The following is an 18,343-nucleotide window of genomic DNA, read 5'->3' as shown; positions in this document are numbered from 1 at the left end:
TCTGCTATTTTTCAATAGCTAAAGTTTAAAAGTTAAGGTGACACAGATGTGTTCCAGTCTTTAATGGGTTAATACTGTACACAGCAGAATGGTGGTCTGAGTATAACCACAGAAGTTTAAAAATGGAGCCTTAAAGGATTTTGTTTTGCATTGTTACATTAACACTCAGGCTGTGTGTACAGTGCGTGCGTGTCCATTTTCTTTCTGTCCTCCACCCACCACTTCCCCATCTCCCTCTTCCCTCTGTCTCCATACTTAAATTGGTACATGTCGTGCTTCTAAAGCTAATAGGCCAACAACAGAGCTCCACCTAGGGAGTCTCTCCATGATGCAAGGTCAGACCGCTCCACCTAGGCTCCACACAGAGAATACATTTACTCCTCATCTGTTTCCGACTGCCTTCATTGAATAAAAATGCTGTGTAACTCCCCCTGTAGGCTCTGACTGGTACGACGTCAGAGGCGGCAGTGTGGCGCCAGTGTGCCCTCTATGTCAACAACAACATGGACAATGCTGTCGGAAGACTGTATGTGGAGGAGGCCTTCTCTGGAGAGAGCAAAGAGCTGGTCAGTAGGGGTGTTTGATCACATTTGTTATCTATATTTTTTTATCCCACGATTTTGTAACCCATTTTTCACCCCTGTGTCAATTATCTAATGGATCCTGGGCTCTACACACCCTCCACCAACCTAGTCCCCATATATAGACATGGCTTTCTTCATGCCTGAGTGTCCAAGTTGATCCTTTTATACCTGACCGGGGGAAGTTTCCCTGGTTGGACGTACAGTAGTGCGTGGAAGGAAAACGTTATTCCAACAAGTTCCTTTCCCCTCCATCAGGCGCCCCGGCTGGCCAGGGGGAGGCAGTTTGGAGACCAGGATTTGATCACATTTGACTAGACTAGATTGGATTGGCTTGGAAAAGTTGAACATCCTGCTACGTTAAAATGAACACCGGCGAACATGCGTTTTACAAATGCACATACTAGTAGCATTGGAGTGTGTTTGTCTACACAAGGTTGAGACAAACGTAAAAAACGTAAAAAATGGCCGAGCAGGGTGTGTTTCATGTTAACTGTGTTGCAACTGTGCAAGGATGTTTGACCATGTGTTTGGGCCCAAGTTTTTTGAGAATAGGTATTTTAGTCACATTCCACTGAGTTGTTACCAAGTGTATCACTTTGTGCATCTTGTGTAGTCACTACAGTGTTGTATTGTTTGCTGGCAGCCACTGGCAGGGCAGCTGCTTACCACCAGTCATCGTGTACAGACCACACATTCTGTAACAGATATTGTGTGTGTGTGTGTGTGTGTGTGTGCGTGCCTGCCTGCCTGCATGCATGCGCATGTTTGTGGGCATGCACGTGCAAGAATATCTTTAACACCTGTCATAATTCTGAGTGCCTCACACACCGTAAATCACTGTCACCTCATTGACCACTGCCTAGTCTTCCACGTGGATCTGTCATATGGCATTTGGCGCGTGTGTGTGTGTGTGTGTGTGTGTGTGTGTGTGTGTGTGTGTGTGTGTGTGTGTGTGTGTGTGTGTGTGTGCGTGTGCGTGCGTGCGAGTGACATATGTGCGTTTGGGTGTCTGCCATGAGTATATCTTCCTATCTGTTTGTACTCCTCAGCCTTGAGCAAAACATGACACTCATTGTACGAATGTGTACAAGCATTTCCTCGAGGTCACAGCACATGCTTACACTCTGTACCATACAACCATCGTCCATCACATGTCACACACACACACACACACACACACACACACACACACACACACACACACACAGTGTAGTATTTTTGTAAAGTGTGACCTTCATTTGACCTCATATCGTATTCTGATGCATGTGTTCTGTTGAACATGCAGTCCAGGATGTTTTAAAGTGTGTATGACTAAGCATAAGGATGTTGAAATATTGATGTCACATTCTTCATTATTTGATGGCTCAATAAATTAAAAATAGCAGTAAAAAGGAATTCATCCGTTTTGGATTGTTCAAATCCAAGAGCTCTAGAGACCTATTTGGATTTCTATAATATTTTGTGTATTGTCATATTCCGCTCAAATACAAACACACAGTACATATAGGCATTCATACAAAACACACAATTGTAAATGCATAAACACACATACAGTATAAATACATACACATACTGTATACCCATGCTCACACACGCAGGCAGGCAGGCTGGCACACACACACACACACACACAGTCACACTCACACACACACACACACACACACACACACACACACACTGCAAGGCTTTCGTGTGGAAAAGGTCCAGTAAGTAAGTGTCCATTCTAGGTGGTGGCTAACCACAGTGTTGTCAGAGTAGTCAAGCAGTGTGGTAGTTATAGAGGAGACTGCTGATGGTATGTGAAGCTGGAATGCTTCTGTCGTTCTCCATCAGGTCTCGGCCTCCTCCCTCTTTTAATTCCTTCATTTTGCTGATTGGTTTAGTTGCATTTTAATCATTCAATATACAATTTTTATTGACAACATTATTGTGATGCTTTCTTTTATACGTGACTGTTCCTGTTTCTAACCAGCACATAATTGACATCAGACATCAGACTGTTACAGAAGCGTGAATTCCGTTTGTGTCCGAGCATAGGCATGGCTGAGGCATGGTAACGCCCCGCCTGCCTGTGATTGGTCTACTGACACTGCCCGTCTTGACTGTCCTCCGAGACGCGAGGTTACTCTGTGGTGAGATTGAGAAATAAATAATACAAGAGAATGACAGCTTGGCATGCGCGACAGAATGCAGCCTTGTAACTAACTTGCAATTGCTTTGATTGAATATGTATGTTGTACTATGATTTGATTTGGGTAAATAAAGTGTTAGTGTTGATTATCGTGTATTAATCTAATTATAGTAAACTAATACTATTACACTAAAAAGGATAAAGTTGAAGGGAAAATATACCTTTTTATATAGTACAATAATGTTTCAATACAAACACTTTATTTTAGAACACACCCAGCCAAATCATATTATGGCGTGGATGTTCAATCAATTATTCCTTCAAAGCAAGGAATAATTAGGCATAAACAATATTAGTTTGTCTCTTCTACAAAAATAAAACGTACAAGTTAGCGTGCACCTTGGACGGAGCTCGGAGGACAGTCAAGACAGTCAGTATCGGTAGGCCAATCACAGGCAGGCGGGGCGTTACCATGCCTATGCTCGGACACAAACGGAATTCACGCGTTACAGAATGGTGGTTACCAGATTACAGCAAAAGACAGCTAATATGCGCAGAGAGAAAGATATTGCAGCGTTCTTTTATTCTTTTCAGTTTCTGCAAGTTGGTTAACTTTGTTGCAAGTGTTCATACTGTTCAGCTTTCTGCAGTTCAAGTTAGGGACTTCTCATAGGCAAAATCACACTAGAAGCTGAAAGTAGTACAGGGATGTGGAGTGAGAAACCACCTTCAATACATTATGTCCAACCTGTCCATATGCACCTGGGCTGGTCAGGTTTGCATAATTTATGAGCCATTCGTAGATAGAAATTAGAAAATTGTGCACATTCTATCACCAATTAAAAAGGCCATACTGTATAAATTGACTGGTCAGGCCATCTGTACTTTGTACTGACCAGATAAGCATAAGTATAGATAAGTATAATTTGCAATCTATCACCAGTAAAATTGCCATATAGTAGGTAGTATACAGGTAGTATACAGAGTATTAACAGTAATATGGTTCAATATGTGCACTGTGCACGTAGGCATGTATAGGTGGATATAGACATACCGGTAAGGCGGTAAGTATAATGTACAATCTATCACCAATAAATTGGTCATCTAGAACAGGGGTTCTCAACGTTTTTGGCTCGGGACCCCCGGAAATGCTTTGGTCATGTCTCGCCAAATATATAAATATAAAGATATATAGGTACAGAGTAGCAACAGTAATGTCTATCTATATTGTAAGTACAGTCAGTCTGCAATGTATGAAGTGAGCACTATACTGTAAATATATCAGTGTTAACAGCAGTTGGCCTGAGTAAGACCAACGCAGGCCTCTGTTATACAGTATACAGCCTAGTAGTCCATGTGTCCAGTGTCTAAATAAAGCAAAAACTGGCAAAACAAAAAGAACAAAGAAATAGGCCTACCATCCTCTCATCAAGACAAAAAGTTAAAACCAATTCAGTAAAGAAACTTTTGGTTCACCAGTCTGCTCACATTCCCTTCGAATTTTTGTCTTTTAAAGCAGACTTCTTGGGTTATAAATTATAATAGATAATGATTCGTTTACTATTTGAAATTTACAATTTAGGCATTTAGCAGACGCTCTTAATCCAGAGCGACTAGTATTAATATTGTTGCTATCTTATCAACCATACACTGTTACAGCATTAGTATACAACTTGGCTACTAGACTGTGAAAAGCAATATGACCAACAGCCATGTTATTTGAGTCTGATGACAGATTTGGGAGAGATTCTCATATTCCTTCCCTTTGAATAACCTGGAGCTGCCATGCATGAGCACACACAGCTCACCAGGTCTACTCCTGTCCCATGTTGTGGAAATATCACGCCCTGTCTCCTGTTATCCTATCACAGTACACCCCATCTAGTGCATAGCCATCTGCATACCTCTCAGCCCTCTCGCATGATTTTGCATCCAGCCACCTTTTGTACTTTTTAAACCTAGCTCTTTCAATATAGCGTCCCTACTGTAAATTGGGCATTGGGTTTTTCTAAAATGTTCAAACATTTTCAATAGTTTTTCTAACATTTTGAAAATAGTTCAATGATTTTATGATTTTCATCATCATCATCATCACCTTTATTTATACTCGGAAATAAAGTTGAGGGCAAGCCCTAATTTTCAATGTAGCCGAGGTTACAATACACAAAATACAGACAATACATCCAACACAACATTATAAATCAGGATAAATTACAAAGGAACTTTATGCAGAACAACCACTCAATAAAATAAATCAATTAAGGCTAAGCTCAGAGATAGTCCGGTTTGCTGGAGGTGTGATGACACTTATTCATGTATTGTGGGAGTGCCCTAGGGTACAGACGCTATGGTGTGCTATTCATGAGAATATAATGCAAATCACAAACCAGGATATTCCTTATACACCTGCTCTCTTTATTCTGGGTGATCCATCGCTATTAACACCACTATTAGCACCTCTAGCTGATTGGATTCATACAGCATTAATGGTGGGCAGGAAAATCATTGTTAAGGAATGGAAGTCTCAGGTTTTGCCTCCAGCATATGTATGGTTCACTCAGCTTGGTGTTGTGGCTGCTTTGGAGAGGTTATCCTTTAAGATGAATAATCAGTTGGATAAATATGATTCGAAGTGGAACGTGTTCCTCAGTCATGTTGCAGGTCCCTGATGTGAACCATGGTTAGGCAATGCCCTTTTGATTGTTTACTGTATTAGTATACATATGATACGGTTGATGATGCTGCGTGTTTGGTCATGTAAACTAATTTTAACTTTTCATTTGATTTATTTTTTATTATTCTTGTTTTATATTATGTTTCTGTGTTCATACATAATGTCCATGCATACGTATTATGTTGTTGTTGTTGTTGTAGCTTGTGTCTGTTTTCTGTATTTGTAAATAATCCAAATAAAGTACAGATCATAAAAAAAAAAAATCAATCAATTGAAGCAGGAGCAATCACGGTGAAAAATGTTCTGGAGAATTCCTATGAACTGACCGAAAGAAGGCAGGGAGCTCAGTTTTAAAGAGTTTTGGAGTTCATTCCATGAAGTTGGGCCACTGACAGAGAAAGCTGTCTTGCCCAACTCTGTCTGAGCCTGAGGAACCTTGAGCCTTAAGAAATCACTAGAGCGGGTCTGATAGGTGCTATTGTTCAAGTTGGAACAAATATAATATTTTATAGCTTATGACCTGATGTGAGCTTGCAGATCAGCTATTTTTGCACAAAACAGTTGACTGGCTTACGCTTGAGGTTAAACCTGTTCAGTCTGAACTGGAAAAAGCTGCTTGCCGCCATGATGCCCCCAGTTCATGGAACACTTGCACTAAAAAATATTGCCCCAATATCCTATGGACATTCTAATGACCTGCTCTTAAATCTCCCTACCTCACTATGTAATTGTTTTTAACTTACTACAGTAGTTGTCTGTTAAGGTTTTATTTTGTTATTGCTGTGTTGTTTATAATCTGTGCAGTATATGTCTTGAGTGTGTGTGTGTGTGTGTGTGTGTGTGTGTGTGTGTGTGTGTGTGTGTGTGTAATCTCATCAGCATTGCAAATGAGGGTGAACCTCAATGCTCTTTTCGACTATAAAGGTTTCAATCAATAAGGCTCACAGTAGTGGTTAAATTACTGAGGCATGTTCCAGAAAAGTTGCTGTTTGGTTTACATGCAAAAGACTTGCATTCTAGGTACTGTAATGTAGAATACAATGCACTATGCTCTGTTGTACTGTGATAGTTCTGTATTCATACTCAGTATAAGAGTACAGTAAGAGAATAAGACACAGTGAAAATTTATTTTGTCTAACAAATTGTGTGTGTGTGTGTGTGTGTGTGTGTGTGTGTGTGTGTGTGTGTGTGTGTGTGTGTGTGTGTGTGTGTTCTACATCATCTCATCAGATGGATGAGATGATTGCTGATATCCGGGAGGTCTTCATTAGTAACCTTGATGATTTGACTTGGATGGAAGCAGAGACAAAGAAAGCAGCCGCAGAGAAGGTTTGGCTCATTATTTTCTTTTTTATAAACAGGGGGCACATAACTTATGGGGGCTAGTTCTCAGAGCAGATGTTGCTTGGTGCACACTGTGGGCAGATGTCTCTACTCTACCACAACGTTACTTTAGCCATCATGAGATTGCACATGAGTTCTGCAGCCGCACTGAGGCACTCCAACACAGATCAAACTAGAAAAAGTGCCCCTCGGGGCACAGGTCTCCACCAGGATTTGCGTGATGTATGGATAAAATGCGAGTAATATAAAGAAATGGGTTTTGCAAAAATCGTCCTGATGGTGGAGCTATAACAGGCAGATGCCACCATGAGGCTAATTTGAAAATGTTTTAAGTGGCATTTCTTCCTCTGCCTAGTGGGAATATGTGTGCATAATTGCACAGAAATCGCACGCTGTGTTAAGATTTGAGGCATTTTGTTCTAAACGGACCAATCCTGCAAACTTTGGAAGGAAATCTTAGCCAATGAGGATGTAATATGGGGAAACGGACAGATCCGTGTTGATCACAGTTAAAGATTGTGTATAGTACCGATTTGCGTGATGAGTGGATAAAATGTGTAGGAGTACAGAAATCTACAGAAATGTGTTTTGCAAAAGTCGGCCTCATGGTGGCGCTATAACAGGCTGTTGTGAAAAATTGGGGCAGAGGTTTGTCGTTGGCATCCAGGGTGTGTGTGTGCGCAAAGTTTGGTGTCGTCGGTGCCGGAGATTAGCTGTACACGGGCGGACGGACACACACACGGACAGACGGAGTGCAAAACATACTCTCTCCCCATGCCTTATAAACTACTCACCTTAATGCTGTGGAGGTTCCTTATTTAACATAATTCCAAAGTGTGTACATTGTTTAAGTCCTTGATTGATTGATTGATTTATTGACAACAAGCATATGTACAAGAACAAAGATGTTTTTGGCACAGGATCACACAAGAAACCCCAGAGGCTTATTTCCATTGTGGTCCCACAACAACAATAAAAAACAAGAATACAATTCTAACATCATGACCTGTGGTATTTAAAAGACTCTTTAGGGAGGACTTAAGAGTTTTGTGACTGTGGGCAACCCATTCCATGCAACAGCTGCAGAATACAAAAAAGAGGCATTTCCAATATTGCTATTAACTTTGCATGGAACTAAATATCTATGCACATCACAAACCCTTGAGTATTTTAATAAATACTTCACTCTCTGTTTCACTCTAAGCCAACCAAGGCTCACAGATGGTTTTCATATCGTAAAGAAGAATTAATCCACGTGGGACGTGGGTTCGTTTACTTGTTTAGAGACTAGTGATCCGAACAGCTTGTCATGGCAGCTTGGTTACAACCAAAACTGACTTCCTCTTCCTCTTACAAATAAGAGCCACTTGTAATGATTAGTCAATACTAGTGTAAGTAAAATGTTTACAGGACGTACAGTAGATAGACATTTGTAGTAAGTGACACCAGACCGGTTACGCAAGAGTGCTTCATTTAGTTTACATTTATTTTGACCACGCATGCGCACCTGCGCACCAGTTATGTGCACCCCTGTTTATAGAAGATACAATTACATTTAGCAGTAATATCAGCCGTCTTTTCTGTTCTGTTCTATTCTAGGCTATTATTGGCTACCGGTATTCTATTCTGTCATTCACAACAGTGAACACTTCAACAGACATGATGATAATGGGACTGAAATTATATTCATGACACCAGGGTTTGTTTACAATACCGTTCTCCCCCTGTCTCTGTAGGCACGGGCTATCCGCGAGCGGATTGGCTACTCTGAAAACATCATGAATGAACAATACCTGAACAACGAGTACAAAGATGTGAGTGAGGATATGATCATGAGATTATGATCATATGCATAAGACAGAATATAGATGAAGTTGATGTTATTGCAGATCATTCGTATGGAAATGTTACAGTCGCTGGCAGATTGCAGGCCATGACTTTTCAGAGAATTAATGACATGTGTGGCTGATTGTGCTCAGTATGGTGAACCTTCCTGTTTATATTTCCGTTGCCCGTGTGTTGGGGTTAGCTCAACTACAGTGCAGAGGAGTACTTTGAAAACATCCTACAAAACCTGGACTATGCGCAGAAGAAACGCCTGAGGAAACTGAGAGTCAAAGTCAACAAGGAAGAGTAAGGTCCTTACTCAACTGTGGTTTTCTGCTCGTTTGGAGAACTAGATCATTCTGTATACTTGGTTAAACTCACAACACTGAGCACTGCAGATAACGTAGGTGGACCAATTACTGCTCATGTTATCACGGTACAATAAGTGATATCCATGATTCATTGCACTTTAATCCTGGATTCAATTCAGTGGATTCACCTCCTCCTACACACACACACACACACACACACACACACACACACACACACACACACAAACACACACACACACACACACACACACCATGCACACGCACACAGGCACACACACACACACACACACACACACATCCTCCAAGCCTCCAAGCCTTCAACAGCAAAATAGGTGTGCTAACATTGGAGCGGATATTATTAGACACCGACAATCTTCACATCTTTCATGAAATTCTCGTGTTGTGTGCTATATTCCAATTTTCCCTGCCCTGCTCTCATGCCTCTTTCCATTTTACTTCAGGTGGGTTACCGGAGCTGCTATTGTCAATGCCTTCTACTCATCCAGCAAAAACCAAATAGGTAATTCACATATCATGGGTGCACAACATCACATGCATACATGCCACCAGACAAACACCTACACAAATACATGCATAGCTGCACATCACATGCAGATTCACATCTATCATCATTGCTGTCTCGGACATTATGTCATTATGTGAGATCACAGTTCAAAAAGCTGTTTGCATACTGGGTGCTTATTGGATCAGCTGGATAGTTCACAGAATTATGCTCCTTGTGCGTGTGAGGACTCCTGATCACCGTCTCTCTCTCTCTCTGCTACTGTATGGTTTCCTGTCTCTCTACACTTAACAATCTACATTGGGGGAAAGTAACTAATTCAATCTCAACTACCATGATTTAAGTACAATTGTGAGGTACTTTTACTTGTCTGATTAAAGTAATATTTGGAATACAGGACTTTTTTAAAACGTTATGTATTTGTTTAATATGACATGCTAAAAAGTGGTTACGTAATCGGAATACTTTTTACACTGCCTACTGTAAATAAAATCCAAAGTCCAAAATGAATAAAGCTTTCCTCCTTCATGTCAGTTTTCCCAGCAGGCATCCTTCAGCCTCCCTTTTTCAGCAAGGGCCAATCTAAGTCTCTCAACTATGGCGGCATTGGCATGGTGATTGGGCATGAGATCACACACGGCTTTGATGATAACGGTGAGTGTCTCCCACACTGTTCCTCCCCGATGCAGCTCTGAGGGATTGCGTTCCATTTCATGAGAAAACAATGCTAATGCTGTTTCACTTGCTTACTAGGTCGCAACTATGACAAAGATGGAGACCTGAAGGACTGGTGGACACCAGGATCCACTCAGGGGTTCCTGGAGCTGTCTAAATGTATGGTGGACCAATATGGCAACTACTCCTGGGACTTGGCCAATGGGCTTCATGTAGGTCCTTTACACATTATTGTGATTTACTTGCGTATATGTGCAGTATTATAGTTGTGCTTCTCAGTCTATTTATTTATTTTATTTTTCACACGTTCCATTTCTTTATTTTTCTCTTCTCTCCAATTAGTACTACAGATGAAAAACTGTTTTTCAAGTCCACACTATTTATCCATAATAAATAAATGTATCCGTATAAATGATGGATAAGGGGTCAGGACAACGAGGCCTTTTCGTGGAGGGGTCAGAATAAAATGTTGCTTTTAGCACACAGACTATTACTTTACAAGAAATCATCAATGTTTTGCTGAAATACAGCATTATATTTGTAGTCAATCTCTCTCTCTCTCTCTCTCTCTCTCTCTCTCTCGCTCTCTCTCTCTCATTTTAGTTAAATGGGAACAACACACTGGGAGAGAATATTGCTGACAACGGAGGGATACGACAAGCTTTTCAGGTAATTGGCAACTAGGAACCACTCTGGGACCGCTGGCAAAACAGGAGCCAAGTAGAACATAATTGTGTAACAATGTTTAAGAACTGGCAGGGAACACAAGGAACAAATCCACAGAGCACTGCCCTGTAGTTACGGTGTCGCTGTATTCAAGTGGTTCGTCTATACACACAGGTGAACACAACTGACAATCAACACAGGGATAGGCTAGCCTGAAAGAGCCCTATGCTTTTCTGGTCATAGAGGGGCGGAGTAAACTAGTGCTGGAAACTGACACCAACTTTGGTTCACCAACCTATGAGCCCACCTCCCCTCCGCCCGCTCCCCTCCCCAGTAGAATGCAGCGGAGAACACTGACGTCACCAAATTTGGAGTGACACAGCTCTGCACTGGTATTGGTTAGATAAATACAAGGTTTACTCCCACTCCTATGCCACTTTTCTTGCTGGGCTCGCCTAGGCTTTTTTTCCTTTTAAAAACAAAAAGCCATGCAGTCCCGAGGCTAGGGATAGGCTAACACTAACAGTCAAATTTCTAGACACAGTTGAACACAAAAGGTAAATAACACAGGATTGACAAGATAAAGTACAAAGTGCAAAGTATTCAGTATTTAGTTTAGACTGAAGTATTTAACCATTCATTGAAAATAATGGATGCGGCTGTTTTGACGCGCGGCGACGGTGTGTGATGGGCTTTACAGAAAGGAAGTGAGACCAGTGTCCATGACATCACTGGCACTTTGAAATACTAAAATATAACATCATAATATAACACATAATAACCCCCAGGAAACTGTTTCTTGTCTCCCAAACATCATTCAAATAAGATCTGGATGCAAAAGGGGAAGTGGCCCTTTAATTATACAGCCACATGTTCTTGCACACAGGCAGTTTGTTCACTGACTTCTTAACAAACAGTGTTAATGGAACCGTGTCCAGTAAACTCTCTCACTCTTCGACTGGATCCCCCCAGGGCTGCATGGGTGCTTTCACCACTTTCATTTGATCAATCATGCATCAAGATTTGTCGATGCTGATTACTCTGTAATCAGAGCAAGATCCTGGCCCCGTCCTTGATTCATTTCAGTTCTTCCCTCCAAATAAATATGGCTAAGACCAAAGAAAAATGTATTGATTTTCAGAGAAGAGTCAGTTGTAGCAGTGAATAGTATTTGGCCACGGTCCTAGACTTGTCCGCATTATTATGCAGACATGACACTGATGAAAATGTTTTATTTAGTCTGTCTCTTCTTCTAATATAATTTACTGGTTGGCTGCATTGGACTCAGTGTCACATTTCTTCATAAAAATTGTAACAAACCAATGGTCATGCTGTGCCATTATGATTACTGGTACTACCTTAGTAATAACCTTCAGCACAGTGAGTGATATCTCAATGGCCCATGCCATTGTTTTGGACCCTCAATGTCCTTGAGTGATATATTGTATATGTATTTGTGTTACACTGTCTGTAAAGCGAACATGCCCCTCAGTGGGCAAATTGTCCCTTGGTGAAGATTTTTACTCAGGTGTTCCTATTTTGGGGTGTTATTGGGGTGTAAATATGATTCCATGTTACCTCATTATGGGGAAATATTGTTTTCCTTTTTTATAACAGTATATATAACGGCATGTGTCATTTTACAAAACACCAAAACTACCTATATTTTATATATGAACGAATTAATGAATGAATGAATAGTTTATTTCGATCTTTCGAATATATATATATATTAGGGATGTCCCGTTATTTTGCTCCTGATCCGATTATTTGATTTTGAGTATCTGCAGACATTTTTATAGACCACTTATGCCATATCACAATAGTACAATATCCAAAATCACAGACAATATCCAGTCTAATATCATGATATGGATATAATATTTAATATTGATACTGGGAATGTCCCGATCAAGTTTTTTTGCAATATATATATATATATATATATATATATATATATATATATATCTTGAAATAAAATGCCAACGTTTAAGAACTAAAGCTATGTATGTTGTTGATGCATTGCAGGCCTACAAGAACTATGTGAACAAGCATGGAAAGGAGCATCCATTGCCTGGCATTGAACTCTCCCATGATCAACTCTTCTTTCTTAACTTCGCTCAGGTAGTGGGTGCGTGGTTGGATGGATGGATGGATGGATGGATGGATGGACGGATGGATGGATGGACAGATGGATGGATGGATGGGTGGATGGATGGACAGATGGACGGATGGATGGATGGACAGATGGATGGATGGATGGATGGATGGATGGGTGGATGGATGGACAGATGGACGGATGGATGGATGGACAGATGGATGGATGGATGGATGGACAGATGGATGGATGGATGGATGGATGGATGGGTGGATGGATGGACAGATGGACGGATGGATGGATGGACAGATGGATGGATGGATGGATGGATGGATGGATGGACGGATGGATGGATGGACAGATGGATGGATGGATGGGTGGATGGATGGACGGACGGACGGACGGATGGACGGATGGATGGACGGACGGACAGATGGATGGATGGATGGGTGGATGGATGGACGGACGGACGGACGGATGGACGGATGGATGGACGGACAGATGGATGGATGGATGGATGGATGGACAGATGGATGGATGGATGGATGGACAGATGGATGGATGGACGGACGGACGGACGGACGGACGGATGGATGGATGGACGGACGGACGGACGGACGGATGGACAGATGGATGGATGGATGGATGGATGGATGGATGGATGGATGGACAGATGGATGGATGGATGGATGGATGGATGGACGGACGGACGGATGAATGGATGGATTGATTGATAGATGGATGGATGATAGTGGTCAGGAGGTCGACGCAACATCCCAGTAAATTCAACAGGTGCTCAAACAAAATAAATAAACTGTAAAAGAAGAAGTCTGCACATGTACCAGAGCGGGGGAAAAAACATATACAACGTACTCATACTAGTCAGGTGGTATATGTTTTTTCTGCTCTGGTAATTCATTTTGTTTTTGGGAGCTTATAAAACGGTGTGCAGACTTCCTTCTTCTTTTTTGGATGTATAGATGAAACAGCCTGACAGATGGTTAATGGTCTAGATAGTAGGTGGATGGATGCCAGACCGACAGCAGCACAGCAATAAGCATTAATGTATTGCTGCCACAATTTGTATCTCTTCCAGGTTTGGTGTGGAACACATCGACCGGAGCAAGCTGTAAACTCCATCAAAGTGGACGTACACAGTCCAGGAATGTTCAGGTAGGTTCAAGCTTCTGCAACATCTGCATCAATCAGCATTTTGAAAGCATCTACAGTATTTATAAGACTATAACCAATAAGTACTATGGCCAATTTCATTTATCAAATAAACTCTTTCTGGAACAAACGTTTGCCCTTACTCTATCTAATTCCTTCATCTGGGGTACAGGGTACTGGGTTCCCTCCAGAACTTCCCAGAGTTCGCCAAAGCATTCAGCTGCAAGGAGAACAACTACATGGTCCCTGATAATGTTTGCCAGGTCTGGTGAGAGACTGGGGTTTGGTGCAGACTGAGGTGCTCCCAAAGACTCCCAAGGACTTTCCCTCTGTTAGAGCACTAGTCTGGGCTAGGGATGGGAATGCTCCCCCCTTTAGTTCTCTCCTGGATGGACCACACTCTACCAGCCGTCTGCAGTTCACACTTCCTCAAACGATAGTGGACTGCACCTTTTATGAATAGACAGAGTACTGTGTCTCTGTGACTCACTGAAACTGTTCTTCATTCAGTCAGCCTCATTACAGTATGCTGTTCCCCACTGGATATGATCTGTCCTGGTCATTGACCATCTTCAATTTTTATATATATGCCATCAGTCATTTATTTTAGTATTTTATTTTTCTGTCATTGAAATGTATTCTTTTTGGAGGCTTCTGTGTATGTGTGTGTGTGTGTGTGTGTGTGTGTGTGTGTGTGTGTGTGTGTGTGTGTGTGTGTGTGTGTGTGTGTGGACTGTATGATGATACTATTATATTTGGCCCTGAACTGTTCACCTTTCATGTATTCTAGTTGGTTTTGGTCTTAATCTACCAGACCATCTCTTTACATAGCCTACATATGAATGTGCTCTAGGTGTATTCATTGACTGTAATGTAACAGTTATATTAGCTAAATTATTTCTATATTTGTTGCATATTTAAGGAAATCAGATCTATTTTATTGAATAGGCCAATAAGAATAACTAGAACAACATATTATTCTATATTTAATGTTACAACTTTATTGTAGTTTTAAACCAAGTGAGAACAGTTTAAGACCAAAATAATGGTCTACTCTAAAATGAAAACCAAAATGACATTTTTGCCTTTTAAGATGACGCCTCATCAGGAATTATAAAGCTGACAATCGACAGACATGAAACATGTATCCCTTTTTTCACTCTCTGTCTATTCTGTCTATGTTGCAATGTTTCTTTCTATGCCAATATGATCACTGCATAATGTCAAGCAAATGTGTACGCCTTACATGATGGTGTGTGTGTGTGTGTGTGTGTGTGTGTGTGTGTGTGTGTGTGTGTGTGTGTGTGTGCGCGTGTGCGCACGTGCGAGAGAGAGGGATGGGATGTTTTGAACATGCACAGTATGCAGGAGAGTAGAAATGGTAAGGAAAGTGTTAAGTGTTCAAAATAGTGTTCATCCTTTCTCAGTTATCTCATGTTCACCTTGCTTTTATTCACATAAACTTTAGTGATAATTCACCTCTTATCTCTAGATTCTCCACATGAGCCAAATGATACATGAGCCGATAATTGCCAAGGACTAAAGGATGAACTCTAGCCTTTCTCCTTGAGCTGGATCTTTACAAATCTACCTAAGTGTAAATGTAGTTTTCTCAAAGCTATTTGAAGGTAGTTTGCATCAAGTCAGTGGATCTCAAGCAAGGATTTGTGTTGCTTTATTTCATTTTTTTTATATGTAAATCGATATAGAGATTAATGTGCCATGATCTGATTGCATACACTTGCCACATCCGTTTTGTACTACACTGTCATTTCACTCTGTCTCCTTGTCTCTGCCTTTTCCTCCCTCTCTCTCTCTCTCTCTCTCTCTCTCTCTCTCAAAACACACTCCACCTGTAGAGGAACAGACAGATATACCTCAGTTGCCTGTATTTAGATACTTTGTAATAATGATACTGATAACAAGCATCTTGAGGAGCAATTTTTTTTGCTTTTAAAATAAATCTTTAAAGAAAATACTGTGTCTTCTCCAGGGTAATTGGAGGGATTGTTTTGTTGTGTGCTCACACACCGTACAAGTGTGTAGAAGGGAGTTCCAACCGCGCCTCTAGCCTATGGCAGGCCAGTCTGGTGCATCTCAGAAGCAGGACAGGTTACATGCGAAAAAGAAGGCACTGGAGCAGCTCAGACAATTCAGGCCCTTAATTTAATAACAGGGTGCAAATAAAAGTGACAACGTTTCGATGTTTAAGTTACATCTTCGTCAGGTCATAGCCCGAGGGGGCAACACAGTAAGGCTTAAGTACACACATGGTACAGGGGCAGGCCCTTAGTTAACCACATACAGTAGCCAGCAATCATTAGTTCATAGTTACATATTTTTCACATGGAGCATACAATTAAGGAATTGTCCAGATGAAAGTTAAAGTGCATTTGGACTATAAATATACAGACTATAAATACACAAATGTAGGAAAGATAGTACAAAAATAGATCTTTTTGTTTTAAGAGCCAGCTGTCATATTTAAGTACATATCATATATATATATATATATATATATATATATATATATAAAAGGTAAATGGCCAAGGACTTAAACTACAAAATTTCTATTTTTCCTACATCTGTGTATTTATAGTCTGTAATCTGTATATTACTATATTTATAGTCCAAATGCACTTTAACTTTCGTCTGGATAATTCCTTACTTCTGCTGCTTACTTTCTGCTCCACGTGAAAAACATGTACAGTATGAACTAATGATACCATGTGTGTACTTGTGTGTACGAGCCTTACTGTGTTGCCCCCTCGGGCTATGACCTGACGAAGATGTAACTTTACATCGAAACGTTGTCACTTTTATTTGCACCCTGTTATTAAATTAAGGGCCTGAATTGTCTGAGCTGCTCCACCATACAAGTGTGTGTTTGTGTGTGTGATGACTACCACATATTTGAGAAGAATTCAAATAACAAGAAATCATAACTTAATTAATTAGGTGTAGCGTGGGATAGAGAGATTATTGTAAAAGTGGTGGGACGATTTGAAATGAAGTCAATGGCAAATACAATAAGGATGCATCAATATGGAAATTCTTGACCAATACAGATGTTTTAAATAACAATTTAGCCGATAGCCAATGCTGATACCGATATATATTTATATCGTTTTTGGTATTATTATTTCCCCCTGTTGTGCTTGGGAAACAAATAAATCTTCATTATAATACATAACTGTTCAGAATCTGCAGAAACACAACATAATTGCCTTGATGCAAGTAACATTAACACAACAACGAGTGTCAGCTGGACAGTAACACACACAACTCAGCTGTGCTGAACTGAAAGTGACTGGAGTTAGTTAAAAACCCTTGAATATGAAATTATGTTTACTGTGATTATGGTAAGCTTACATTTCATATCACAAACACCATAGAAAAAGGTCCTGTGACTTTAACCAGCAAAGAAAATCACACCCGTCACCCGTGTGAAGTGAGCGGCCTCTTATCATACGTTAATTTGTGTAGGACAAAAATGCTCGTCCACATATGACGTAAATTCTCCATTCATTGTCAATGGGCATTTAATGTTTGTGTAAGACAAAAATCTACACTAGCTGAATATAGGAGGGGCTAGTGCCCCTCAAAAAAAGGAGAAAAACCCCATATTGAACGATAACGGCAAATATCAGCTGTTACCGATGTGGCCGAGTTGGTTGTACATATTCTTCTTGATAAAGATCACCCCCCCCCCCCCAACTGTAATCTAATAGAGTCTAAAGAGACATAAACAAGGTTTTTGCCAATTAGGCAATATTTCCATAGAAATGTATATCATTCAAATATACTAGAGTGCTGCCCGTTGGGCACTGGCCTACTTGGAACGATGCAAGTTGGAAATGCATGCCCCACCCAGTGCCCGGCTGTAGAGCACTGAGTCGGTAACGATGGAAGTTGGAGATCCATGCCCCACCCGGCTATGCAATACCCATTGGACCCATGTCAGAGTACCCGTTCCACCCATTTATAGATAGACTAGAGCGGTGCCTGTTGGACACTGGCCTATTTGGAATGATGCAAGTTGGAAATGCATGCCCCACCCAGTTATTATGTCTGTGTACCTGTATGCCCATACAGTATGGAGTTCTTTGTCAGGCATGGCCAAATATGGAGTCTGCAGATGTCAGAATGGTGTCAGAATAGGCCAGCTCCATGTCATGCCATGTCTAGCCACTCAGCTACAACTAACCAAATTAATATATCAATGTTTAAAGGACTATTTACTGTATGGCCCCTGCTTGCACTATTTGGGTGTATGAATTAGAGGTTGCTGTGCACATCACCCACTATCCTGGCAATTC

The 18,343-nt window shown here is 40.8% G+C and overlaps 1 protein-coding gene across 1 annotated transcript in view; it reads left to right on the top strand.

Annotated features, from left to right (window-relative positions):
* Positions 1-15,990, top strand: part of LOC308321436 (neprilysin-like) — a 50,076-nt gene extending 34,086 nt beyond the window's left edge. Inside the window, exons 13-23 of the mRNA XM_080772312.1 lie at positions 438-566; positions 6,620-6,718; positions 8,470-8,547; positions 8,763-8,866; positions 9,354-9,412; positions 9,950-10,069; positions 10,169-10,302; positions 10,694-10,759; positions 12,785-12,880; positions 13,951-14,027; positions 14,197-15,990. Coding sequence (XP_080628438.1) covers positions 438-566; positions 6,620-6,718; positions 8,470-8,547; positions 8,763-8,866; positions 9,354-9,412; positions 9,950-10,069; positions 10,169-10,302; positions 10,694-10,759; positions 12,785-12,880; positions 13,951-14,027; positions 14,197-14,296 — 1,062 coding nt within the window. The 3' untranslated portion in view covers positions 14,297-15,990. The remainder of the gene's footprint in view (positions 1-437; positions 567-6,619; positions 6,719-8,469; positions 8,548-8,762; positions 8,867-9,353; positions 9,413-9,949; positions 10,070-10,168; positions 10,303-10,693; positions 10,760-12,784; positions 12,881-13,950; positions 14,028-14,196) is intronic.
* Positions 15,991-18,343: the final 2,353 nt, after the last annotated feature.

The sequence above is a fragment of the Protomyctophum bolini genome (assembly GCF_963924005.1).
Source record: "Protomyctophum bolini genome assembly, chromosome: 9".
Taxonomy (NCBI): Eukaryota; Metazoa; Chordata; class Actinopteri; order Myctophiformes; family Myctophidae; genus Protomyctophum; species Protomyctophum bolini.
This window is presented reverse-complemented; position numbering and strand designations above follow the sequence as displayed.